This window comes from Haemorhous mexicanus, chromosome 28 (assembly GCF_027477595.1).
Source record: "Haemorhous mexicanus isolate bHaeMex1 chromosome 28, bHaeMex1.pri, whole genome shotgun sequence".
Classification (NCBI taxonomy): Eukaryota; Metazoa; Chordata; class Aves; order Passeriformes; family Fringillidae; genus Haemorhous; species Haemorhous mexicanus.
Genome location: NC_082368.1, coordinates 2,502,992 through 2,527,887, shown reverse-complemented (window position 1 = coordinate 2,527,887; position 24,896 = coordinate 2,502,992). Strand labels below are relative to the sequence as shown.

The 24,896-nt window shown below is 50.5% G+C and overlaps 1 protein-coding gene and 4 gene segments (V, D, J or C); all 5 read right to left on the bottom strand.

The window, feature by feature from the left end:
* Window positions 1-1,437: 1,437 nt before the first annotated feature.
* LOC132339031 (T cell receptor alpha chain MC.7.G5-like) lies at window positions 1,438-24,312 on the bottom strand. Its single transcript, XM_059869075.1, has 8 exons — window positions 24,019-24,312; window positions 23,321-23,603; window positions 11,861-11,869; window positions 6,217-6,281; window positions 3,255-3,530; window positions 2,549-2,620; window positions 2,149-2,265; window positions 1,438-2,065 (listed from the first exon to the last, which is right to left on the bottom strand). The coding sequence occupies exons 1-7, from the start codon at window positions 24,068-24,070 to the stop codon at window positions 2,150-2,152; spliced, it is 873 nt and encodes a 290-aa protein (XP_059725058.1). The 5' UTR covers window positions 24,071-24,312; the 3' UTR covers window positions 1,438-2,065; window position 2,149.
* On the bottom strand, window positions 6,645-9,389 carry LOC132339015 (immunoglobulin heavy variable 4-61-like). The segment is given in 2 exon segments: window positions 6,645-8,123; window positions 9,281-9,389. Coding segments are annotated over 2 exon segments (441 nt in total).
* Window positions 9,517-11,462, bottom strand: LOC132339009 (immunoglobulin heavy variable 3-23-like). The segment is given in 2 exon segments: window positions 9,517-11,072; window positions 11,359-11,462. Coding segments are annotated over 2 exon segments (495 nt in total).
* Window positions 11,946-13,542, bottom strand: LOC132339007 (Ig heavy chain V region 6.96-like). The segment is given in 2 exon segments: window positions 11,946-13,150; window positions 13,437-13,542. Coding segments are annotated over 2 exon segments (495 nt in total).
* Window positions 15,446-16,489, bottom strand: LOC132339016 (Ig heavy chain V region C3-like). The segment is given in 2 exon segments: window positions 15,446-15,961; window positions 16,378-16,489. Coding segments are annotated over 2 exon segments (432 nt in total).
* Window positions 24,313-24,896: the final 584 nt, after the last annotated feature.

The window sequence follows — 24,896 nt, the reverse complement described above, 5'->3', positions numbered from 1 at the left end:
ACCATTCTCCTAAAGAGTTTCTGTTTATGTTTGAACTAACTTTGTCAGGAGGTTTATAGGATTTTGTGGCACAAAACTGATAGGTCAGATTATGACCAGCAGTTGCAGGAATATGATTATTACATTGTATTTTTAATGTGGTATAGGAAAACTGAAGGGTTCAGTGGTACAAAAAGGTGTTTAGTGTTGCCCATTCTCATCATGTTCTTCATGATGTTTTCCCATGTAACCTCTTGGAGAGGGCTGTATTCTTTCAGGATGCTTTTAATGTTGTCTGCCACAGGAGAGAGCTCTCACCATTTTGACTTGATCAGCAGGACAGTTATCGACTACCAAACTCCATGGGAGAGAATAAAGCCATTACATTTTTCTGGCCAGGAGATACAACAGAAATCATTTCATCCACTGGTTTCACAGGTCGTGCGGAGAAAATCCTTCCATCCCTCAAGGTTTCTACGGGAGTTTTCTTCTGCTTCTACAGTCAAAACCCAGGGAAATTCATTGGTTCAATGTTCATTGCTCACTAGTTCCACAGTTTGTAGTATTCGAATTCATATTGATCCCTTCACATTTAATGTTATTTTGGTTCTCATTCTTTGTGCTCTTATCAATCATTTCCCAGACCAGTTGTTTCTGACCATGCCAGGGCTGATGTTTGGAGCTGATAGTCATTAATGGTCATTATCTTTTGTATATCTTCTGTGCTGCTTCCAGTCTGCTGGGATGTTTTTATACATCTGCTGAAATTTCTTTATGTACCATTAGTCAGGGGTTTTGTTCACCTTTGCCCAGGGGAAAAGGAACTGAAGTTTCTTTTCAAAGGACTGTTCCAGCACTCCAGGCCTGAGGTCTGAGCTGAGCAAGCTCAGTGCACCAGCCCCTGCTGTGTCCTGTGCAGAGGCTCTCTTGAAGGCTGCAGGAACTCAGGCAGAGGGAGCAAAGCCTTATTTCCCCTTCAGGATGTGGTTACCTTGTGTTTTCAAAAGCAGGGGAGGGTTGATGCTGCCTGGTGGAACTGAGTCAGAAATGGTGACCACAGCATCCTGCCTGTAGCTTGTGAGAGGGGCATGAGCTGGGGAAGGTGTGGGCTGGGCTCTGTTAGGGAAGAACCAAGTTGCTATGGAAACTATCACTCCATCAAACCTCCCCAAATTATTTTCTATCACTCCTATCCTTGAGTGCAAATCAACAGCAGGGTTTCTTCTCTGCTGACAGGAGCATTTTCCTCCCTTGTGCCTTCAGCCAGGACTCTCCTCACTGAAGCTCCTGAATGTGCCAGAGAGACACTTCCCTGTACAAAGTCTGCAAAAGACAAATTCAGCCAATAGGAAATCTACATTATCAAAGCTGTGTTTCTGATCCCAGTAGGCTTGTAGGGCAGTTGGATTTCAGCAATTCCAACCCAGCTTCAGAAATAAATCACAGGAAACCCACAGCTTTTTGGCCAAGCAAAGTTTTATTTTTGTCATAACTGCAGGATCCTGAAATTCACATGCAATATATTTGGCAGAAGAAATACAGGCTTAATCAAGAAATGAACATTATGTAGTTGAATGAAATCACTCCAGATTCTACTGAGCTCTTCTTATCTGCAATACACACTTATGAAATCCATGTAAACCCAAAGCTAGAAATGGCAGCTCCTGGGCTGGAATTGCCTCAGCAGTGCTACTCCAGTTCCACAGGCAGTAACACAACATGCCTGGGAGAGGTGCTTTTCAAAGGCCATCTATCTGCAGTGAGCACTGGAGTTTTCAAAGCTATTGAAGCAGGTTGGACACTGGTGTGCAAATGCCAGGAGAGTGAGGGGAACTACTTAGCAGGAGGATGAGGATAAATCCACTCTCCCCAGTGTTCAGAGAATAGGAAACAGCAAAAGCCCTTACAAGTCTTCAGTGTAAATCAGCTGGCCAGGCAGGAGTGAACAGTGTTGCATGTCTTCAGGGGAAGGTGCTGCCTTGTGCCCTGGGTGGTCTCTGTCAGCAGCTCTGGCCCTGCTTGTTCCACCCCCTTGTGCTGCTGGTTCACGTTCTTTCCTGCTCTTCTTTGGGTTCATTCCACATGTCTGGAAGAGTGAAGGGATGTTTAAAGTACATTTAATGACATTGAGCCTAGGAACCAGTGTTTGAGAGCTGTGAGCTCCCTTACCTCAGAAAAGAAACAACTTGATGCTCATGAGGGCATTGAAGGCCATGCTCTTTGCCAGCAGGACTCTCAAACCCAACACAGCCATGGACAGCATGTTCACTCTCTGCCCTCCAGCATCTGCTCAGTGACCAGAAAAGAGGGGAGAGATCATGGTCCAGGTTTTGGTGTTGTGATCTTGGCAGAAAGTGGGAAATCCACAGGTGACATTTTCAGGGAAAGGAAGAGCAGCAAAGGAACAGCCGAGAGCGAACATGGCAACAACAGGGGAGCAACCTTGGAGCAGCAGCTTGTGTGTGCTGAATGTGTTGTGTTCTGAGTCCTCTGCCCTGGAGAAAATACATTTCCATGCCTTTATCCCCCAGAGAGCAATGTAACTTCACACCCTGTTTGGGTAACTCACCTTGTGCTGAGGGCTCTGTGTTGTTGCAAACCCGGTCATTGGCCTCTGTTACTGGCTCTTCACCATCCTCTTCTGTGGCATGATAAAGAAATAGCACTTTAGACTATATCCACCTTTTATGCAGAATTAAAAGTATGTTTAGATGACATTTCTCATAGAAAATTGGAGGAAAGTTCAGAGTGGGCCTCAGCTGTCAGAAGTAATCTGACATTAATTTGAAGAGACAATTTCTCCATGCAGTTGCAGGAGACAGAAGAAGTCCTGCATTTTTTTTGTTTTTCTACCTGAATGACCTTTAGGTCTAAAAAAGCAATCCCACCAAATATAACAATTTATTTTATTACAATCCCCTCACAACACACCCCACCTTTAACTTTGTGTTAGTGTTTGAAGGGCTGTTCCAGCCTGTGCTGCAGGACGTTTGCTGCTATAGGCTAAAATATTGAATCATAAGGAAATTCACATATGAAAGAAATAGATTGTGTCTTTCCTCTTCTCCCCAGAAAACTATCTCAAAGTAATTAAACAGTTGAAAAACCATTTATTTTAGATGCTTTGAAACATCTTTCAGCTCTCCCTGCTGAAATCCCAAATGTCATTCTTATTTCTGCTGGCTGCCCAGGGCAGTGCTGTCCAGAAGGAGAACACCAAACCCCACAGGCCACTGTCTCCAGAAACAGGTGACAGCTGTGCCACCAAACTGTACCTGGCTGTGCTGTTATCGTGCGGTTGTCGAACTGGGCCGTGCAGGTCACCTCTGTGTCTTCTGTCACCCTGACCACTTTAATTGCACTGTACAAGCCCTCTGACGTCAAAATGGATGTGCCCTGTTCATAGACCACCTCCTGAGAGGGCATCTCCAAGCTGATGTTCTTTGTAGGGGAGTTCCTTGCCAAACAAGCTGCGTTCCCAGAGCTGTTGTCTTCTTCCAGTTTCTTTGATTTCATCACAATGACTTGAGGGTCAGAAGTTTTTGAAATGTCTGTAGAGAAAAGCAAGATTTGGACAGGATTGATTTTACTGCAGGCTTGCCTGAGTGCTGAGTGACCCAAAATTCACATGTACACCACTTGTGACTAATTTGTAGCATTAGTGATCACTTTTTGTTGGCTTTATTTCTTGCTGCTTCTTCCAAAAGATCAAATTAAAGACAAAAATGGGTATGGGTGGCATATTTAATAGGAGATTTAATCCCACAGGATACCAGCTACCTTTTGCCAAAGCTTGTGCTTGTAAATGAACCCTTGATTTTATAATGGACCTACAAAGAAGAGGGGAACTTTGATAAATGCCACTCCCACAGTCCAGTTATTCTGCTTTCTCAGCCATTTAATTCCAAAACATAACAATTCTATCTGGATTGCCTTGCATATTCATGAGACATAAATGAATACTGTTTTTATTTTACTCTCCCTCCCAGATGCCCAACAGAAATCATACACATTAACTTGGTTTGACTCGTTCAGTTGAATCTAACCTCTGAACAACTTAATAAGATTAAACAAGTACAGAAATGTTGCATAACATTTTACTTTTTGCTTTTGTACCCTTCTCTGCGATCAGTGTTGTATTTTTAACTCTGACACAATTAGGAACTTGTATGCCAACTTCCACAGACACTTTATTTCCCTTTAGACAGTCCAAGTGTGACTTTAAACCTAACAAAGACTATGGCAATTTTAATAAGAAGCCTGAATAGGTAGATAGATGTGTGTCCCAAAGAAATTCAGAATGATTGCAGACAGAACTTCCCTTGTGGAATTCAAGTTCTTTGGCAACACCGAGAAGTGGAATAAGAATATTTTTACATATAAAGAGTCTAGTTGCATGCAAAAGATAACACATAGAAAGTCAAATTAGTGACTGAAAAACATGAATGAGTGCATAAATTTTAAGGGGAATAAAATATTTGCAAAGAGGGAAAATGAAAGAGTAGCAGCTCAGAAATGGTAATGTATAAAGGATACCTACTTGGCACCACGGTCAGTTGAGTTCCATCCCCGAAGACAAGAGCAGCAGTAACACACAGTTAAAATGGGTAAATCAAAAAGGGCTCACTTTGCTATTTTTCCCCCACACATTTCCTTCCCATCTGTTGTACCAGGCTTGGCCAGAGCCTGTCAGTCCTGTGCATTCTGTGTTCTCTGAGAAGACCTTGAAAGGCTTTTCATGTGGTCTCCTCTCCAGGCTTTCCAAACAGCCAGAACACAAACAGGCTGCTTCTCTGCAATAGCTCCTGGGTAGGATCTTCAGCAAGTAATAATGTACACAGTGCAATTATAGTTCAGAGAGCAGATTTGTTTTATCTGACCCCAGAAGGCTCACCTGAGTCCCACTAGTTTGCATTACCTGACAGTACAGCCATGAATTCCTACCACTGCTTGATTCTGAAAGGGATTTGTGGTTTATGTTCTGAAAATTTATTTGAACAAAAAATTGTACTTCTCCTTCACTTTTGTCTTACAAAGTCACAGGAGGAGCCCTGTATTGCAGAAAGTAATGGGCCTTAGCATTTTTAATGAATTTTTAATCTGGAATAAACCAAACAGTACCAAAGGGAAAACCTCCTCTGTCCTTAATTGAGCCCTCAACAGAATATGCCTGGAGGATCCCACAGTGACACTAATGGTTGTTATTTTATGTCATTTTGATTTGGGGAATTGGAAAAAGATTGGATAGTAAAGTATTTGTGCTGTAAACACCTTGAAATGCATATTAGTATCTCCCAAATGAATTCAAAACCAAAAGGGGGAGGTTGCTCACATCATGGAAACTTTGGCTTCAACTTCTTGAGTATTTCAGCAGGATCAAAAGGGAGTCTGATACTTAAGGCCCAGCATCTTTTACCGTCAAAGATAATACCAGAATCTCTGTGCAGCTCTGAAAATATCCTGTCATTAGCTACAAAAAGAAAATCTTTAAACAGCATGGAAAGATAGGTCTTTCTTCAGAATGATAACTTTGCTAGGGGTGACATGTACCTTTTTTGCACATAATGGAATTCCAAATAAAGTTAGGAATAACTAAGGCTTCTTATAATCCCTACTCCCCACATTGCTCTTTTCAGAGCCCACACGACTTGGCAGCCAATTGTCTTCCATTCCAGGAGCTCCTGGATATGAGGCACTTAGGAGAATTTCAGCCCAAGGCCATTTCACCTCCTTCCTGCTCTGTCCCCAGGGCAGTGGAATTCCTTACCTGGGGACACTGGCAGTGTGCTGCCAGTGTCAAACCAGAACTTCTCCAACCTGGAGTTACAGATCTGTCTCAAAACTCCTCAAAACCACTGGGAGCTCCTCACTGAGCTCTGCATTCCTGCCCCAAGTCAGTCAGTGAAAGCCCATTGGAGAATTGGACACTGGACAGTAAATTTGGGCCAGAGTGCTGCCCAAAGTGGGAATAAGTTATCACATGCTAAGCAGTGCCCTGTTGGTGTTTGGGGATCATGGAATGATGGTGCTGTGCAGAGTCAGCCCAGTTGTTCCTGGGAAACCTTCCTGAGCAGATCCAAGCTGAGGGTTTGGCTTGAAAGCCTGGCTGGAGCGTGATTGCATTCAAGGGATTATTGCAGCTGAAAATCCTTTCAGTGAACACAAACCATTAAACTCCTTTTTCCACCTACTCCTCAATTTTAAATGAAGTTTTAGAAATAAAGAAATGTCACTTACCTGGTAGAACTGTGAGAGTCGTCCCTGGTCCAAATAAAAGCTTATCTGTCCACATACTGCTAAGACTTATTCCAGTAACTCACTCTTTCCTCATGGTGGTTAAAAGTCTTGTTAATCAAGAGATGGAAAGCCAGATATTTTTTCTAATTATCTATGGGTGCAAGTCCATGGTAGAATCCAGAGGTAGATTTAATTCCAAAACTGAAAAATGATAAAATATTGAGTTGTTGAGTGATTTCAATAATTTCAAAAGGCTTGATTGAGTATAGAATTTTCAACTTCTCCCTTTCTTGCCACTTTTTGAATCCCTTTGAATTCTTTTATCTTTCCAGGGTAAAAGGCATTATACAAAGAATGTTCTATCTGTCTCATTAATGATTAGAGTCACCCATCTCCTTTCTCTCCCAAAATTTCTCACCTTTTTCCCCTTTTGTTTTTGTACAGGTCCCTATGCTGTTTATATCATTGTGGTACTCCGGCCCCTGTACACAGTGATCTGTTTCCTTGTAAAAACTGTCTCTGTTCCACTACACAGAACTTAGGAATATACAGGCCGTCACATGACATCTTCAGTGGTTTAAGACCCAGTGCACCACATGAAGAAACACCATATGGCTCTCAAGGAAGGATCTAAGATAATATCAGAGAGGCTGAGTTGTAAATGAGAACTTGGGGATTACACCTCTGAAATGTCTGATGGGGTTAAGGTGGATAGAAAGCAGGAAAAGAATCAGTACTTTTCATGTTATATCAAAGCATTTCTGAAAATTCTTCTGACTTGCTGAACGCTGTCCCCTTTTCCCCCTTTGTTTCAGTGCTCAGAAGCAGGAGGAATGTGCCCTCTGGTCTCTTAGAATTGGTTCCTGGGGTCATTTAGTACCTTAGAAAGTCTTCATGGCATTTTAGGTAAGAGGAAAAAGTAGACAAACTGATTATTCTTTGTTGTGTAGAGGCACTGAAACCTTGGGAGCGAGGGTCAAAGAGTAAAGGAGATATTGTACATTGATCAAATCCTTCATGATATTCAACTTCTGCATCACAAATCCTTGACAGCCAGAGCTGAACCAGCTGTGTCCCCTCTCAAATTTTGTGCACCCTAAGCTACTCTCTGGTGGGTGGAATGAGGAGCAGAAGAGGCCTTGACTCCATGTAAGCACTGCTCAGCAATAACTCAAACATCCCTGAATTACCAACACTCTTTCCAGCACAGATTCAAAACATGGTCTCATTCCTGCTATGAGGAAAATTAACCCTACTCAAAGAAAACCAATCACATTCTTAAAAAACCCAAACAAAGCACAAAACATAAAACCCCCACCCTCTTTCCCTTGTTCTTTCTGCCTGTGGGAGATATTGAGAAGGAAGGAAGGAGTTAACACGTTAATGGTTTGGGGTTTGCTTGTGGGAGACTGCTGTTATTGCTGTAGCACCTCTGCATCTGTTTCAGCAAAAGACAGCCCAGACTAGTCTTGAGAAGTCTGGGAAGAGCCTTGCCTTGCAGCAACCACAAAAGATCTGGCTAGATTAAAGTCCCTCTTTCCAATTCTGCCCTGGCCCTGCCTGCATTTCAAGCACTGTGCCCTTTTCAAGTTCTCTCATGCTGCAGAAATAGGTGGCTGTGTCTGCAGCTGCTGGTGAGAGCAGTTCCAGCCACAGCTGGTTCCTGGAGGGGTCTGCAGAGCTGTTGACTTGGGTCTGGAAGGATGAAGCGATGTGCTGGAGTCCTGTGAAAGGATACTGCATCACCAGGTGCTGCAGCTCTTTGCCAGGAGTCTGCCGGATCCAGTCCCACGCGTAGTTGCTATCAGTGATGGCTACACCAGAGATGTGGCAGGTAAGCCAGACAGACTCTGAGATCTTCCCTACTGTAGGGCCTGAGGCCTCGATCTTCACCTGAGAAAGGCCACCTGCAGCCCCAGGAGACAAGGGTAAACAAAAAGCAACAGCTTAAGCAATCAGTCTACTCCACCATGTCCCCGTGGTTCTGCTTGTCATGTCCAGGATCCAGCAGCTGCATCTGCTCAAAAGCCCTTGCTCCCTGTAGAATCTCAGATCTGGGAGAGACACACACAGCCTTCCCCATTCTCCCACTGAGCTCCCAAATGACCCCCTAGAATTCCCCATTTCCACTGCTCACCCCTCAGGCAGCAAAACCCGTGGGCTGGACTGAGTGGACATGAGCTGTGTCTAAAACCACAGCAGAACTGTTCACACACCCGACCATTTGGACTGGATACCTGTAATACTGGAAACCAAGGGAAACAGGAAAACTGCTTCAAAGCTGAAGTAATTAGGGGGACTGAGAAGTGAGTTGGCATGACACATGCCAAGAAGTCAAATATAAAGGTTAGAGCTCATTTGGGGACAGCAAAAGGTAGGATGTCCCTGTTAGAATCAAGCATTTGAAAACTCTCTGCTGTGTCTACAGCAACCCAGAACATCTGGGAAACACAGGCCTCTTCCAGCTCCGAGGCAGCTGGGATGCTGACAGGTGGTTTGTGTACAACCTCAGCTGGATTTGTGTCTCTGTGCAAACACCACAGAAGTAGCATGCAGTGTCCCCGGCACAGAGGAGATGCAGACTGAGAGATGCCACAGAGCAGGAATTGTCCCTGGAGGCTGTGGCTCGACCTTCCACTGCTGACCCAAACTGACTCTGTGATGAGTAATGGCTTATCCAGGACACTCATTCGAATCTGCCTCTGGGGAACTGACGGTACCACCGAATATAATGAGTCTCGAAGGTGAAGCCGGAGCCCTGGCAGGAGAGGGTGACGAAGTCCCCGGGCGCTCGCTGCCCTCCGCCGGCCTCCTGCAGCCTCGGCTGTGCCCAGAGCCCTGCGGAGGGAGAGCGCAGGAATCGGGCAGGGCGCGAGCGCGGACCGAGGGCGCTGTCCCGGTGTCCCGGTGCCCACGGCCGCAGCACGGTGACAAAACCTCTTGCTCCCGTCTGCATTTCCCCATGTCCCCGCGCATCCTTGTCCCCGTCCCTCCCCCTGCCTGTAGCTGTCGCTGTCGCTCGTTGCCCGGGCCGGGCTCGCTGCCCTCCCCGCCCGGCTCTCACCTGCCGGCCACAAGGCCAAGGCCAAGGCCAGCAGCCCCGGCCCCGGCCCGGCCAACATCGCTGCCGGCCCCGGCCCCGCGGCAGCCGCACAGGAGCCGAGCGGAGCCGCGCTCGGGCCGCTCCCGCCCGGCCCCGCCTCGCCGGGGCAGCGCCGGCGCCTCTGCCCGCCCCGACAGCCCCGCCCCGGGCCCCGGGGCCGCAGCGCCGTCGGGCTGAACAGACGGCGGTGCAGGAAGGGAGGTGAGACAGCGCCGTGCGAGGCTTTATTATCTCTTTGTGTGCAAAGTGCGTTATAGACATGAGGCTCTTTTAACTCTTGCTCAGAGGCCTTTTCTTTTTCTCCCTCTATCTCCACGGTGAGTGCCTGCGTTTTGGCAATACGCTGCCATAGGACACTGCAGTACCACTATGGCCAATTGAGCAAAGGAGTATTTCACTCTGTAATACGTGGTACTCAGAAATAAAACCCATGGACTAGAGGAAAGAGGACATTTGGAGTGATGGCCTTTGCCTTACCAAGGAATCATTCTATGAGAGAAAGAAAATTTTTCTTAGAAATGGCTAAAACCTGCCTATTGATGGAGAAGTAGAGAGTATATTCTTTATTGGTCTTCTCTCGCAGGCTCAGCTTTCTTTGTTTTTCATCTGTTGAAGCAGAGCATCTCTCTAAGTTAAACAGGCTGACAGAGGTGGCCCTGTTTACCAGGGAGATGCAGAAGCTGGTTGGGGTTGTCATAAGTGTACAGAAACACGAGGACCTGGCCAAGCTCTTCTCAGCCATGACCATTGACAGGACAATGATCAGTGAGCACAAACACAAAATCACAAGAGGTTCTCACTGAACATCAGAGAGAAATGGTTTTTCGCAGTGTGCAAGTGCCCAAACACCGGCACAGGCTGCTCAGGCACCTCCTGGGGTCTCCGTGCTTGGAAATGTTCACAAACTGTTTGGCCATGACACTGGGGAAGTGGAGCCTGTGGAGAACCGATGCTGGACAGGGTTGATTCTAAAGGACAGCAGCTCTAGTGAAGGAACCATGCTGGAGCCATTGGACTGCAGACTGAGGGAGGAAGGGAACAAGAAGCAGTATAGATGAAGACCAGTGATTCATTGTTAAGAAATTATCCCACACCTAATTTCCTGCTGTCTCCTTCTTTTTGGAGAGAAGAGGCAGAGAATTCAGGAATGCAGCTTTGAGGATGAGCCTGGCAGCAAACAGAGATGAAGTGGGAGCAAGGCAATTTGTAATTGCTCACAGTTCTACTCTAAATCATATTGGCAATAAATCAGAAGCCCTGCGGTGTGCAGTAAAGGCCAGGAACACCTGTGGTGCACAGCGATGGCACCTGACTTCTCAGAAACAGCCTTGAGACCCACTGGCTCCCGGCCCCTGGCCACTCTCACCTTCCCGGCATCTAAGGCAGGCTCTGCCGGGCCCCGGGAGGTTTGTGTTAAAGCTCATCTGCATTTCCTGTCCCCGTGAGAGGGCACAGAAATACCGGGCAGAGTCCTGAGCTTGCAAGGACCGCAAAGAGAGATAAGCCTCGGATCGGGAATTGTCCCGGGAAACCTCGGCCCGACCCTTCACTGCTGCCCCGTAGTCCACTGTAGTGCCTTTGGGGCGGCTGATCAAGGACACCCACTCCGGGCTGCCTCCGGGTGACTGACGGTACCACCAAATAGAGCGATCCTTGAAGGCGAATCCGGATCCGCGGCAGGAGAGGGTGACGGAGTCCCCGGGCGCTCGCTGCCCTCCGCCGGCCTCCTGCAGCCTCAGCTGTGCCCAGAGCCCTGCGGAGGGAAAGCGCAGGAATCGGGCAGGACGCGAGCGCGGAACGAGGGCGCTGTCCCGGTGTCCCGGTGCCCCCGGCCCGGCACTGCCACAGCCGCCAGCCCCGGCCCACAGCCGCTGTCCCGGGTTTGCCCCGGCCTTTGCCCGTGTTCCCTGCCCTGCCTCTGCTCCTGTCCTTTCCCCAGCCTCTGCCCTTGTCCCGTCCCTGTTCGTGTCCCTCCCTTTGGGTGTCGCTGTCGCTCGTTCCCCGGGCCGGGCTCGCTGCCCTCCCCGCCCGGCTCTCACCTGCCGGCCACAAGGCCAAGGCCAAGGCCAGCAGCCCCGGCCCCGGCCCGGCCAACATCGCTGCCGGCCCCGGCCCCGCGGCAGCCGCACAGGAGCCGAGCGGAGCCGCGCTCGGGCCGCTCCCGCCCGGCCCCGCCTCGCCGGGGCAGCGCCGGCGCCTCTGCCCGCCCCGACAGCCCCGCCCCGGGCCCCGGGGCCGCAGCGCCATCGGGCTGGACAGGCGGCGATGCAGGAAGGGAGGTGAGACAGCGCCGTGCGAGGCTTTATTATCGCTTTGTGAGCAACGCGCGGTATAGACACGAGGCTCTTTAAAGTCTTGCTGAGAGGCCGTTTTTGTTTCTCCCACTGTCTCGCCAGCGAGTGCCTCGGGTTGGGCAATAAGCTGCGATGGGACACTGCAGCACCACTATGGCCAACTGAGCAAAGGAGTATTCCATTCTGTAGTATTTGGTTCTCAGAAATAAAGCTCATGGAAAAGAGGAAAGGGGACATTTGGAGGGACGGCCTTTGTCTTCCCAAGGTAACATTCTGTGAGAGAAAGACCATTTTTCTTAGAAATGGCTAAAAACTGCCTATTGATGGAGAAGTAGGGCAGAATCACTTCATTTCTACGGTATAGTGGACTCAGCTTTCTTTGTTTTTCATCTGTTGAAGCAGAGCATCTCTCCAAGTTAAACAGGCTGACAGAGGTGGCCCTGTTTACCAGGGAGATGCAGAAGCTGGTTGGGGTTGTCATAAGTGTACAGAAACACGAGGACCTGGCCAAGCTCTTCTCAGCCATGACCATTGACAGGACAATGATCAGTGAGCACAAACACAAAATCACAAGAGGTTCTCACTGAACATCAGAGAGAAATGGTTTTTCGCAGTGTGCAAGTGCCCAAACACCGGCACAGGCTGCTCAGGCACCTCCTGGGGTCTCCGTGCTTGGAAATGGTCACAAACTGTTTGGCCATGACACTGGGGAAGTGGAGCCTGTGGAGAACCGATGCTGGACAGGGTTGATTCTAAAGGACAGCAGCTCTAGTGAAGGAACCATGCTGGAGCCATTGGACTGCAGACTGAGGGAGGAAGGGAACAAGAAGCAGTATAGATGAAGACCAGTGATTCATTGTTAAGAAATTATCCCACACCTAATTTCCTGCTGTCTCCTTCTTTTTGGAGAGAAGAGGCAGAGAATTCAGGAATGCAGCTTTGAGGATGAGCCTGGCAGCAAACAGAGATGAAGTGGGAGCAAGGCAATTTGTAATTGCTCACAGTTCTACTCTAAATCATATTGGCAATAAATCAGAAGCCCTGCGGTGTGCAGTAAAGGCCAGGAACACCTGTGGTGCACAGCGATGGCACCTGACTTCTCAGAAACAGCCTTGAGACCCACTGGCTCCCGGCCCCTGGCCACTCTCACCTTCCCAGCATCTAAGGCAGGCTCTGCCGGGCCCCGGGAGGTTTGTGTTAAAGCTCATCTGCATTTCCTGTCCCCGTGAGAGGGCACAGAAATACCGGGCAGAGTCCTGAGCTTGCAAGGACCGCAAAGAGAGATAAGCCTCGGATCGGGAATTGTCCCGGGAAACCTTGGCCCGACCCTTCACTGCTGCCCCGTAGTCCACTGTAGTGCCTTTGGGGCGGCTGATCAAGGACACCCACTCCGGGCTGCCTCCGGGTGCCTGACGGTACCAGAAAATATAATAGTCCTCGAAGGTGAATCCGGATCCGCGGCAGGAGAGGGTGACAGAGTCCCCGGGCGCTCGCTGCCCTCCGCCGGCCTCCTGCAGCCTCGGCTGTGCCCAGAGCCCTGCGGAGGGAGAGCGCAGGAATCGGGCAGGGCGCGAGCGCGGACCGAGGGCGCTGTCCCGGTGTCCCGGTGCCCCCGGCCCGGCACTGCCACAGCCGCCAGCCCCGGCCCACAGCCGCTGTCCCGGGTTTGCCCCGGCCTTTGCCCGTGTTCCCTGCCCTGCCTCTGCTCCTGTCCTTTCCCCAGCCTCTGCCCTTGTCCCGTCCCTGTTCGTGTCCCTCCCTTTGGGTGTCGCTGTCGCTCGTTGCCCGGGCCGGGCTCGCTGCCCTCCCCGCCCGGCTCTCACCTGCCGGCCACAAGGCCAAGGCCAAGGCCAGCAGCCCCGGCCCCGGCCCGGCCAACATCGCTGCCGGCCCCGGCCCCGCGGCAGCCGCACAGGAGCCGAGCGGAGCCGCGCTCGGGCCGCTCCCGCCCGGCCCCGCCTCGCCGGGGCAGCGCCGGCGCCTCTGCCCGCCCCGACAGCCCCGCCCCGGGCCCCGGGGCCGCAGGGAAGGGGGGACTCGGGAGAACCGGGGCTCGAGTAGGGACCCTGGCAGCTGTGTAGGCACAGGAGCAGAGGGCCCCCGGGAGATGAAGGCTGCTCTCCCGGGGCTACCAGCACTCCTCCATCGCTGTCCCTGTTTCTTGCTCTGGGAGCCATTTCAAAGGTGTTGGCGCCTCAGTACTACTATGAAAACCCTGCCGAAATTCTAAATACTGCAACAGTATAGAACATCATCAGGGTGGGTATCTTAGCATCTTTTCTGTCCTGAGTAGAGTCCCCCCCTTAGGCTGTGACATTGAGCGGTTTCCAGCATCAGCCCAAACGTAATATTTCCTATTTTCCTATCACCTTTCCCGGGATGTTAATAAAACAGTTCTCTACTCTGAGGAATTAATGCAATACCTTCTAGCTTTATAGAGACCAGCGCCCCCTGGGGCAAAACGTCCTGCATCAGGGAGGGTCTTCAGGAATTCAAGTAAGGGGAATAGTCTCGAGAAAGGAGGCTCTCAATAACCTTTGAATGATCATGGTGTTTTAGGGAGGTACCCGAGGACTGCTGGAGGAAAGCAAATGTCACTACCTGCAAGAAGGACAAGAAAGAGGACCCAGGGAGCTTCCCTCAAGCCCTGAGAGGCTGATGGAGCACCTAATCCTGGAAATAATTTCCAGGGACATGGAGTACAAGAATGTTTGCAGGACTCACCAAGGAGAACTCACACTTGACAGCGCTGATAATGAACTTCTATGCTGAAATGACTGGCTTTGTAGATGAGAAGAGAGCAGTGTGCATTGTTTACCTTGGCTTCAGGAAGGCTTTCAACACTGTCCTTCAAAATAAGGTCCTCCTAAGAGAGGCTGATAAAATCTCAACTGAGTGTGTAGATGGTGATCTGGACAGAACAATGGACAGGCAGAGGATCCCTAAGAGTTGTGATCAGTGGCATGAGGTCTAGTTGGAAGTCAGTGTCTAGCAAGGCACCACAGGGGTCAGTGTTGGGTCCAGCCCTGTTTAGCATCCTTAGCCATCTTTAGGAAGATGGAAATAAAGATGAACCCCAGCAAATTCTTTAATGAAACAAGAGTAGTACGAGGGGCTGCTACACAGCAGGGTTGTGCTGCCACCCAGTGGGACCTCAGCAGGCTGGAGAAATGGAACCTGAGACGGCTCAAAAAGCTGTAATAATTTTCAGTGGGTTAAAGTTTATTTTTTTTAATAGTACTGCTGATGGCACAGGCAGGGGGATGTTTTAGCTGTTGCTCAATAATGCTGACAGAACATCATGGCCTTCTCTGATTTGCATACTGCCCCAAGTCTGAGTAGGCTCGGAATGGACAAGATGCTGAGAGGAGAAACAGCCAGGACAGGTGATGTCAAATTAGCAAAGGATTATTCCATGCAGCAATACATCATTTTCAGAAATAAGACTCAGAGAAAGAAGGAGGAAAGGGGCTTTTTGGAGTTATGGCATATGGCACCCACAGTGCAGCCTCACAGTGTGAGCATAACCAAGCACCAGTGCAGGTTGTCCAGGCCCCTTGTGGAGTCCCCATGCTTGGAGAAACTCACAAACCGTTTGGTTATGGCCTGAGGGAAGTGGAGCCTGTGGAGAAGCCAGGCTAGAGCAGGTTGATTCTGAAGGAGCCATATGAGAAGTGTAGGAATTGATCCCTTTCCCACTGGCCCTGTGCCTTCTGGACAGAAAAGGGAGAGAAATCAGGAATGTGGGACTGAAGGCAAACCTGGGATGAAGCGAAGCTTCAGCAGGGCCAAGGTGTTTTAATGCTTTTTGATGTTGTTGTCACTCAATTCCACTCTGTTTTAATTTGACAACAAACTGGAATCCTGGCAGTGTGCAGTTAAAGCCAGGAACACCTGCCTTTGATCTGATTCCTTGGTAACACACCTGAGACCCATCAGCTCCAGGCTCCTGATGACTCTGACATTCACTCCGTCTAACACACCCCATGCCAGGCCCCCGGGGGTTTGTGTTGCAGCTCAGCTGGGTTTCCTGTGTCTGTGTGTATGGCACAGAAGTAGCGGGCAGAGTCGCTGGGGTGCAGAGCCCCCAAAACCAGAGACGACTGAAACTGGGAATTGTCCCGTGAGGCTGTGGCCCGACCCTGCACTGCTGCCCCGTACCTCTTTACATCACCCGAGTAGCTGATGCAGGACACCCACTCTGGGATGCCTCCGGGGAACTGACGGTACCAATAAATGTCATAATACTCAAAGGTAAATCCGGAGCCGTGGCAGGAGAGGGTGACAGAGTCCCCGGGCGCTCGCTGCCCTCCGCCGGCCTCCTGCAGCCTCGGCTGTGCCCAGAGCCCTGTGGAGGGAGAGCGCAGGAATCGGGCAGGGCACGGCCACGGACCGAGGGCGCTGTCCCGGTGTCCCGGTGCCCACACCCTTACGGAGAGAGAGCACAGGCACCGTGCGCAGTGCAACCAGAGCCCGAGGCTGTTCCTCTGCCGTCCCGGTGCCCCTGGACCGGATACAGCCACATCCCCACCTCGCTTCTCCGGGGAAAACACCCATACCCGAGGTGAGGCCCTGAGAGCCCTCCCGGGGCTGAGCCTGCTGCATATATTGCGGCCGAACCCGAGGGCAGAGCATGTCCCTGTCCCTTCCTCTGTCTCTGCTCCTGCTGCTGCAACTACCCACGTCCCTGTCCTTGCGCCTTTCCTTGACCCTGTCCTTGGTTCTCCCGGGCCGGGCTCGCTGCCCTCCCCGCCCGGCTCTCACCTGCCGGCCACAAGGCCAAGGCCAAGGCCAGCAGCCCCGGCCCCGGCCCGGCCAACATCGCTGCCGGCCCCGGCCCCGCGGCAGCCGCACAGGAGCCGAGCGGAGCCGCGCTCGGGCCGCTCCCGCCCGGCCCCGCCTCGCCGGGGCAGCGCCGGCGCCTCTGCCCGCCCCGACAGCCCCGCCCCGGGCCCCGGGGCCGCGGCCCCGCCCGGCGGGACAGGGGGGTTGTTTGTGGGCAAAGTGTGGAAACGACTCCCTCTGCTTCTACCTTCTTGTCTTGCATCGCTTCCCTCCTCACCGCAGAGCTCCCCTCTGCACCCCCCAAGCCCTGGATCGTTCTTCCCACGTCGTGCAACCAAATCTTACTGGTTTTTCTTGCTGGGCTGTGCGGCTTTCCTGTGGTTGACTAGTGACAGCGGGCTGGGTCTGCTGTGACTTCCACTTAGGGGAAACAGGAGAGGAACATGGGGACATGGTGGTAGGGAGATGCCGGGGCTGTACAGACCTGCTTGAGCTCTCAGGACCGAAGCCTCCTTGTCATCCTTCCTAGGGTGGGAAATAATCCCAGAAACTTTGGAGTCTGCAAATCAGAACTGCTGTGGAGTCACAAATCCCAACTTTCCCCACATTTTCCTGTCTGTATCCTTGTTGCCTCTGCCTGACCCACCTTCACCCCATGCTGTGCTGCAGTCACAGTCCTGTTACTCCCTTGGCATTCACCTGACTTGTGAACCTAAATGCTGAGGGTTGACAAAGAGAAACCAGTCCAATTTCCAGGTACCCTTGCTGTCTTTTTCTGTTGTTCTAGCCAGGACACAAGATGGTGTCCCTCAGGTCCCAGCAGTATGGTGATGCCCAGTGTATTGCAGTTAAGGTTTCCTGGTGGGGAAACCTCTTGTGAGCAACAGGACCACTATGGCTCCAGGAGTTCTCCTCATACAATAGGCCAAGCTGAGTTCTACTTGGGCTCTGGGATGCCTAAACCAACTTGCCTTTGAGTTTCCAACTCTACCCAACAGTGAGCCAAATCCAGAGGAAACTCTCTTCATTATAATCTTTATTTTTGTCTTCAGTCAGTTTTCATTATCTGATTTCTCAAGGCACTGTATTAAATATACAGAATCTCTTGCCTCATGGACTGCAGTGCTGTTGATTGCTTAGGTATTTCAAAGTTTTAGTAGCTTTTCTCTTCATTGGCATTTTTCAAAGTAGCAGATTTCATGCTGGCTGGGGAGTGGGAGGATCTGATCATTTAACCATGTGCAGCACAGAGGAGGTTACCCTGCCCAGTGCTGAAGGCATTAAGGTAAAAGCTGCTTTTGTCTTATTTGGCTGCTCTGCAAAGAGGAGCAAGATGGGGGTCTGTGGTCCGTTGGGTTCTTGTGTCAAGGGCTAGGGCTGGCCAGAAGCAAGCACAGACATGGATCCCCTGGTTCTGCCCACAGCCTGGTCAAGGCTTTGGACAGGATGCCCCAGCAGCTCTGGATTCTGCAGTGTCAGCTCCCTGGAAGTGCAGGTAAGGATTGACACTGCAACTGGATGTTATGTCCAGATATGTTGACTGTTTTCTTGAGGGATGTTCTATATGAGGCAGCAAGAAAAATCATGTTTCAGCTCATCTGCAGAGTCCCATGGTCCTGCCTGTCTCAGTCACTGCTCTGAATACCTCTGCATAGATGGGGACTTTGAGAAAAACAGGCAGGAGTTGGGATGGGAGAAGATGGAAAGGTTGACCTAAGCAGGAGAGGATAATTTCAGGCATGAAAGCACAGCTGGGGCTGGAGGATGGAGAGCGTCACCCCTCCTGTGCTGTTGGTGACACAGATTTTGTACGAACGGAAATTTGCCTTAGCTCAAGGTGGAGCCTCAGAGCACAGTAATAGATTGCAGTGTCCTGAGGAGAGACTCCTGCTATTTCCAAGGGGGCTGTGTTATTTTTGTAGACCACCATAGAGAATCGGCCACTGCGGTACTTGCCATCCCCTGTGGTTTCATGTGCTTGCAGGATAAATGTCAGAGGCTGTCCTGGGAACTGGCGGTACCAGAAGAAGTTCAGATTGGTGGCACTCTCCTTAGTGCTGGACTGGCAAGGAAGAACCACTTGCTGTCCAGCTTTGACTAGCATCCCAGAGAAGAATTGCTTTGTGGGATCACCTCCAACAAGACCTGCAACACAGGCATTAATGTGTCTGCAGAGGAATTTGCTTCCTTTTCTCCCTTGCTCTGCATTTAAAACTGCCCCAATCTTTGCTGTCTTTCCAAAGAAATGGAAAGTTCAGATATCTGCATCCATCCCCCATCTATATTTCTCCCTGACCTCATGATGCTGTTGGTAGACACCTCCAAATAAATTACTAAAAACCATGAGAAACAACTGGAAGGACATGAATACACCCACCTGACTGGATTAGCAGGACACACGCTGGCACAGCCATGGTGAAGATCATTTTTCCCAGCTCAGGGCTCCTTTTCCTTCACGAGACTCTCAGCACACAGCAGAACACTCTTGGCAGCACAATGAAAAAGCACCACTCTGCAGAGAGAGTGCAGTGCATGTGTGACACAGTCACACCTCCGTGGTGTGGAGGGCTGGAAGGAGGCTCATACACCTTTTTCCTTTTCTTGTTTCCACAGCAGAGAGTGGACAGTCTCAGTGGCTTCCTGCACTTTTCCTTGGGCTTCCTTCCCTGTTCACAGCATTTACTGTGCGAGGTAACATCTCTGCCTTGCTGCAGAGTGTGTCTGCTTTTGTGTGCTCCTTGATGGTGAGCAGGCTTCTGAAAGCACAACAGCTCCTCAGAGCATTCAGGGCTCTGGAAACACAGGTGTCATGTTCTTTTCAAAGAGTTTTGGGTTTCTCTTAGTTTAGCCTGTGATATTTTGAGAGCAGTTGTTCAGTGTTTCTCCACACATGATGACTCAGGAGACAAGGGAGGATCTCATCTTGATTGGTGGGGAAAGGGTGTTTTAATGGGTGAATACATAAATTCCTAAAATAGGGTGATGGAGTCCTGATTCCAATGGGTTAGCTTAGTGCTGGCTAGGGGAGAGCAAACTTAGGGCATGGTGAGGAGGAGGAATCTGCAGCCCCATCCACAGTGCAGTTCTTTAGTGTAAGGTGTAAGGGCAGGACTTGGAGCTTTCACTGTGTGGGCACAGTGAAAAGGAAAGGGACTGATATGGAGACAGAGACAGGAGGCAAACCCCTGGTGTGTGGATCTGGTGAGCAAAGAAGTGCCAAAGAGCAGCTCCTGAGCAGCACCTCTCTCCCTCTCCAGCCTCCTGGCAAATCCTGAACTTTTGCTCTTTCTCATTTTGGTGCATACTCTGACTAAAATAGAAAGAGAGATCTTCACTGCTGAGCATCTCTGATTCTGCAGCAATGTACTTTTTATCAGCCAAGGCTGCAAGGTGAGGGTGGCCCTGTAAATCAAAAACCCTCACTGAAGTCTGCCCAGGTGGTGAACATCCCATGGCCAAAGCAGCCACTGTTCTTTGAGGACCCAGTGATGCCCATGTCTCAGTTTGGAAAAACAGGTGTCTGCTAAGGAAGGCAAGAACTTCCCCTGAAGTGGAAAATGTAAACCCCCTCTGTAGGCGAGACTCGGGATAGCACGGTCGGGACGGATGGAGACGAGAGATCTCTGAAGCCAAGTCGTGGAACTTGCGGTTTATTGCAAAGGGCGTGGGTACAGGGCCCTGCTGGGAGCTGCCAGCTGCAGCTCGGAGCAGGCCCGAGAGAAGAGAGAGAATGAGAGGGTAATAACGTAAAAAGGCAAGAGCTAAGAGCATAGAAAAGTGAGAGCAAGAGTAAGAGTAAGGGCGCAAGAGTAAAAGCAAGAACAAGAGAACAAGAGCAAAAGCAAGAGAGCGAAGTTCCCGTTACAATACAATATATAATCTTCTGTGTTGAATATTCTGATTCTCACTAACCAATCTAGTACAGCATACAAATCCTATAGCATTTACATACAGCCTATAAGAATCACTACATTACCATATTATGCTACATTTTAAACCCTAAAAACTACTCTTCGGACCCCTTCTGCCAAGCTGGCAGAGTCTGCTCTGACCCTTGGACCTGCCTGTTTGCAGAGGGTATTGTTTCATCAAAAGGGGATTACCTTCAGCCAGCCACACCATTGTTTTCCTGTTGTTCAGTAACTAAGGGATGTCAAAGCTTGCTTTCATTTCAATCTCGCTTATAGTTTCTATATTCTCAAAATCTTTTGCCAGGCAATCATATTTGTAAGGCTTTCCTGTTTCATCTTCCCCAACACCCCTCCCTCTGAATTGTCATAAATTTGAAATTAAGGGGGGTTCTTAGGCAAAGATATGGAAGCAGAAATAACAGTTCTTAATTAGGAAAAGAAAATAAAAATAAAATAAACAATGCAGTAAAACAAACCAACACTGACAGAGTCGGAACACAGCCTGACACCCTGTGGGTCAGGGTGCTGGCAGCAGTCCCACTGGAATTGTGGCTGCAGCCCTCCTGCAGTGCCAGGGGTGGTTCTGCTGGAGCAGGGATCCTGGAGAAGGGTGGAGTTTTCCTCTGAAGGTCCAGAGGAAGAGGCAGCAGCTGTTCCTCTAGGAATCCAGTGGAAAGGCTGTGCTGGTGTTCCAGAATATCAGATTATATCCGAGTAGGAATGCTTGGCTGCTCCCCTGGGTAGAGCATCTCCCAGTGGGATGATGGAATTTTATCAGCCATGCAGGGACACTCAATAGCCCATTAACAACAGATGTCTCCCTGGAGGGAGGATGGGTCATGGAAGAGATAAGGAAAACTGCCCAATGAACAGAAGATAACTACCACACCTCTAACAGATGGCAAATAGAATACACATTGCTTGGCAATCTAGGACAGCCCAGAAGGTGCCCAGGCTCACTGGTCCCTGATGACCCACAGGATCAGTGCAGGGTGCAGATGTTTGTGACAGACTGCCCAGCCAATGTGAGCACTTTGAAAACTACAGTGAGAAGGAGCTGGTTCTTGTGGGAGGGCAGTAAGGTACTCGTATTTCCCTCTTTGGACACAAGGGCAATGTCAGCAGCTGGGGAGGAGCAATCCCATGAACCAGTATGTGCTGGGAACTGCCCAGCTGTTAAACAGATTGGCAGGAAACAGCCAGGGGGGTTCTGCTGGATACCATGCTGACAGCGAGTCAGTAATGCTCCCTTGCCTCCAAGAAGGATCTCATAAGGCAAACCATATCCTTGTGTACTCTCTAGCACTTAGGACAAGAGCTGTGTCTTGTGCTGGCGAGGAACAGAAACAAGAGTTCCAGCTGTGGAATTGCACTCCAAATACTCTCAGACTGAATTAAGCTAAGAATCCAAACTGTTATGAAGACATCCTTGTTGGGGCCTGAAATCAGCAGGAAAACTGAGCTTTGCAGATGCAGGGTGGAGATGGCTGAAGATCCAGCAGGTTGCATTTCAGTGCCTCTGCTGTGGGCAGATCTCTGCCAGATTTGATCTGTTCAGCTGCACTGAATCTCCTGGTCCTGGCTGCTTTGTGGAACTTGTGGGCAGAGCAGCAGAGGGAGTCCCTGCTGTGAGCAGCAGTTCCCTTGTGAGGAGGGACACACAAACACACACATGCTCATGTGACTCCCATCACTCATGCAAAAATCTTCATTTAAAGCCATTTGCAGAGAGAGAACACTTGCAGGAACATGCCAAACTGTGCACTCAGCTGGGGACCCTGGGGGTAGCCCCATCAGGGATGCTGGAGCATTCTGGAGAAGGGCAAGGCCCCAGGTGGGCTAATGGTGTTGTTTGAAGACTGCACAGAGGGGAGATTAATTGGGAGCTTTGAAAAAAACTTTGTATTCAAGGAGTCAGTGATCATGGATGATACATGTCTGCCCTATTGGGCCTTGCACTGAAGATTTGGGAAGGCCCTACAGTGCCCTGTGCCAGCCTGTGTGTGGGCATCATGGCAGAAATAACCTTACAGCATTTAAACAGAAAATGTTTGTTGTTTGTGGGGGTTTTTTTGGGGTTTTTTTGTTTTGTTTTGTTTTTTGTTTTTTTTTTTATACAGAATATAAGGCACCAGGGTGTGGGAGGAAAGCAGAAGCTCTTTCTGTTTGGAGTCTGAGAGAGTGTCTATGGAAAATCCACCAGGATCTGAATAATGCAGTATGAATGTAGGATTCCTAGCATCTGAAATGCAAGGCTTCATTCCTATCTATACTCCTGTTTTTATTCTGTGTTGCTAATACACCCCCTTTAGACATTTGCTACCAGACCTTTTTTCTGAAATCAGGACCGGACCATGCACCCCTTCTTGCTCCATGACACCTCCCTGATACAGAAGAGGAACAGACAAAACAAGCCACCAGAATTTTCCTGATACAGTGTTAGGTGGTCAAACCCAGGAACCGACCACTTATTGCCAACAGGACCATAAAGACCCCAAAAGAGTGGCTCAGACTGACATATTTTGCCTGTTCTGGACTTGTCCAGCAGGTGATTTGAATCCTCTGCCCACACTGATATGTTTTGATGCAGAAATGCTTGGGCCTCTCATCCTGTCACATAAAAAAAAAATAAAAAATAAAAGGCCTTCATACAGAAACCCAAATCCCAGTCCAGGGTATCGGCTGGAATGTTTTACATTCAAGATGAATTCTTCAGAAAATTATCACCTCCACAAGGTGCCTGCGCCAGTGCAGGGGCTGGTGTCGGTCCTGGACCCGTTGCTGGCGCCGGTGCCGATGTCCATTGCCGGTGCCCGTGTGGGTGTCGGTCCCATTGCCGGTGCCGATGTCCTTTGCCGGTGTCGGTTCCGGTACCGGCCCGGCAGCCCGGGCCGAGCGGGGCGAGGCGGCCCGGGAGGGCGGCGGGCGGAGCGGCAGCGCCCCCTGCTGGCCCCGCCCGCGGCGGTTCGTGCCCGGCCGCAGCCCCGGCTGCTCTGGCCGTGGCCCCCAGCGCGCAGTAATACACGGCCGCGTCCCCGCGCCGGGGCCCAGCGAGCCACAGCGCGCTCGAACGCCGATCTGCCGACACCGACAGCCGTCCTGCATTGTCCGGCAGCTCTCTGAGCCCTTTGTGAGCGCTCACGAGGAGTTCGGGGCCTTTCTCCTGAAGCTGTCGGTACCAGTAGATCATTTCATTCGACTGTATATTGGAATGTGAGCAGGTGATGTTGATGCCGGTGCCCTCGGTGGTCTCCAGTGACGGCTCCTGCTGCACCTGGGCTCTGGCCACAGCCACTGCCACGCAGAAAAGAATAATCACTTTTCTATAACAGAAAATGCCATTCAGGGGGAGATGGGAGAGGACGACAGATCAGGATGAACTTGGATATGATTATACTCTGATTATAAAGTATGGAGAGATAATTTAATTGAGAGTGTTTGTTTGAGGACAAGAATTTATGAGGGCTGTTTTGAGGAAAAATCTGAACGAAATTATAAAACTACACAAGCCGAGAGGGAGGGAGTGATGGATAGGATACAGAAGAAAAAGACAACGTGGGAAGCAATGGTTTACTGAGGAAAGAAAATACGAAGGAAGAGATGGGAAGAGAGGGTAAAAAGAAAGAAAAGGAACAGGAGGGTAAGAGATGAATCTCGGGCTAGGGCAGGTCTCATTGCTCGCTGAAGCGCGGCAGCCAGTGCAACGCACCGAGCAGCAGCGCGGCCAGCGCCGCCAGCCCCGCGCCCCGACACCGCCGCATGCCGCCGCTCCGCCGGCCGAGCCTCGCTGTGCCCCTGAGCCCCGGCTCTGCTGCGGCCGTGCCGCCTCCTCTGGGCCGCCGCCAGCTCCGCCCCGGGGCTGAGCCCTGCGCCGCTGCCGCTCGGGCTCTCGCCGAGTCCTGGCAGGGAACGGAGGGGAGGCGAGCGCGGGGGGTGCGGGGCGGCGCTCGGCTCTCTGCACGTCGGAAGCGGCGGGGCCGGGCTGTGGGGCAGGGGATCGGGCTGGGATTGTGGAGCTCAGGATTGACAGTCCCTGGATATCCTTCACTGCCAAAATCTGTTCCCCCACGTCCTCCCTTTGCTGTTATGTGCAGATTCCCGAATTGTCCTTCAGGGCACTGGAAAGAAATCCGCTCACACGGATACAGGACGTTGGCATAAAGCCCCAGCCTTTCTCCATGTCCACGAAAGGAATGTGATTCAGCTCAGGGGAGAGCAGCTCTGCAGTGGCCTGCAGAGACCTGTCTGTGTGTCCCTCTGTCCGTGTGTCCATGTGTCCATGTATCTGTGTGTCTGTGTGTGTGTGAGCACTCCCAGCCATGCTGTGGCACTCCCAGAATTTCAAACTGCATTAAACTAAAAATCAAAACTTGGGTGAAACCATCATTATTAGGGCTAGCAAATGTCAGTAGCAGAGTATGATGTTTAGACCAGCTGGAAAAGGACGGCTCAGGAAGCAGGGAATGCATTTCAGCACCTCTTCCCTGGAAAAATCTCCTGCAGGCTGCTGCAGCATTGTCCAATTACACCCTGGCTCACTCTGATTCTGGGCAAATGCTGCTCTGTGATGTTCAGGTCAGAGCAGTG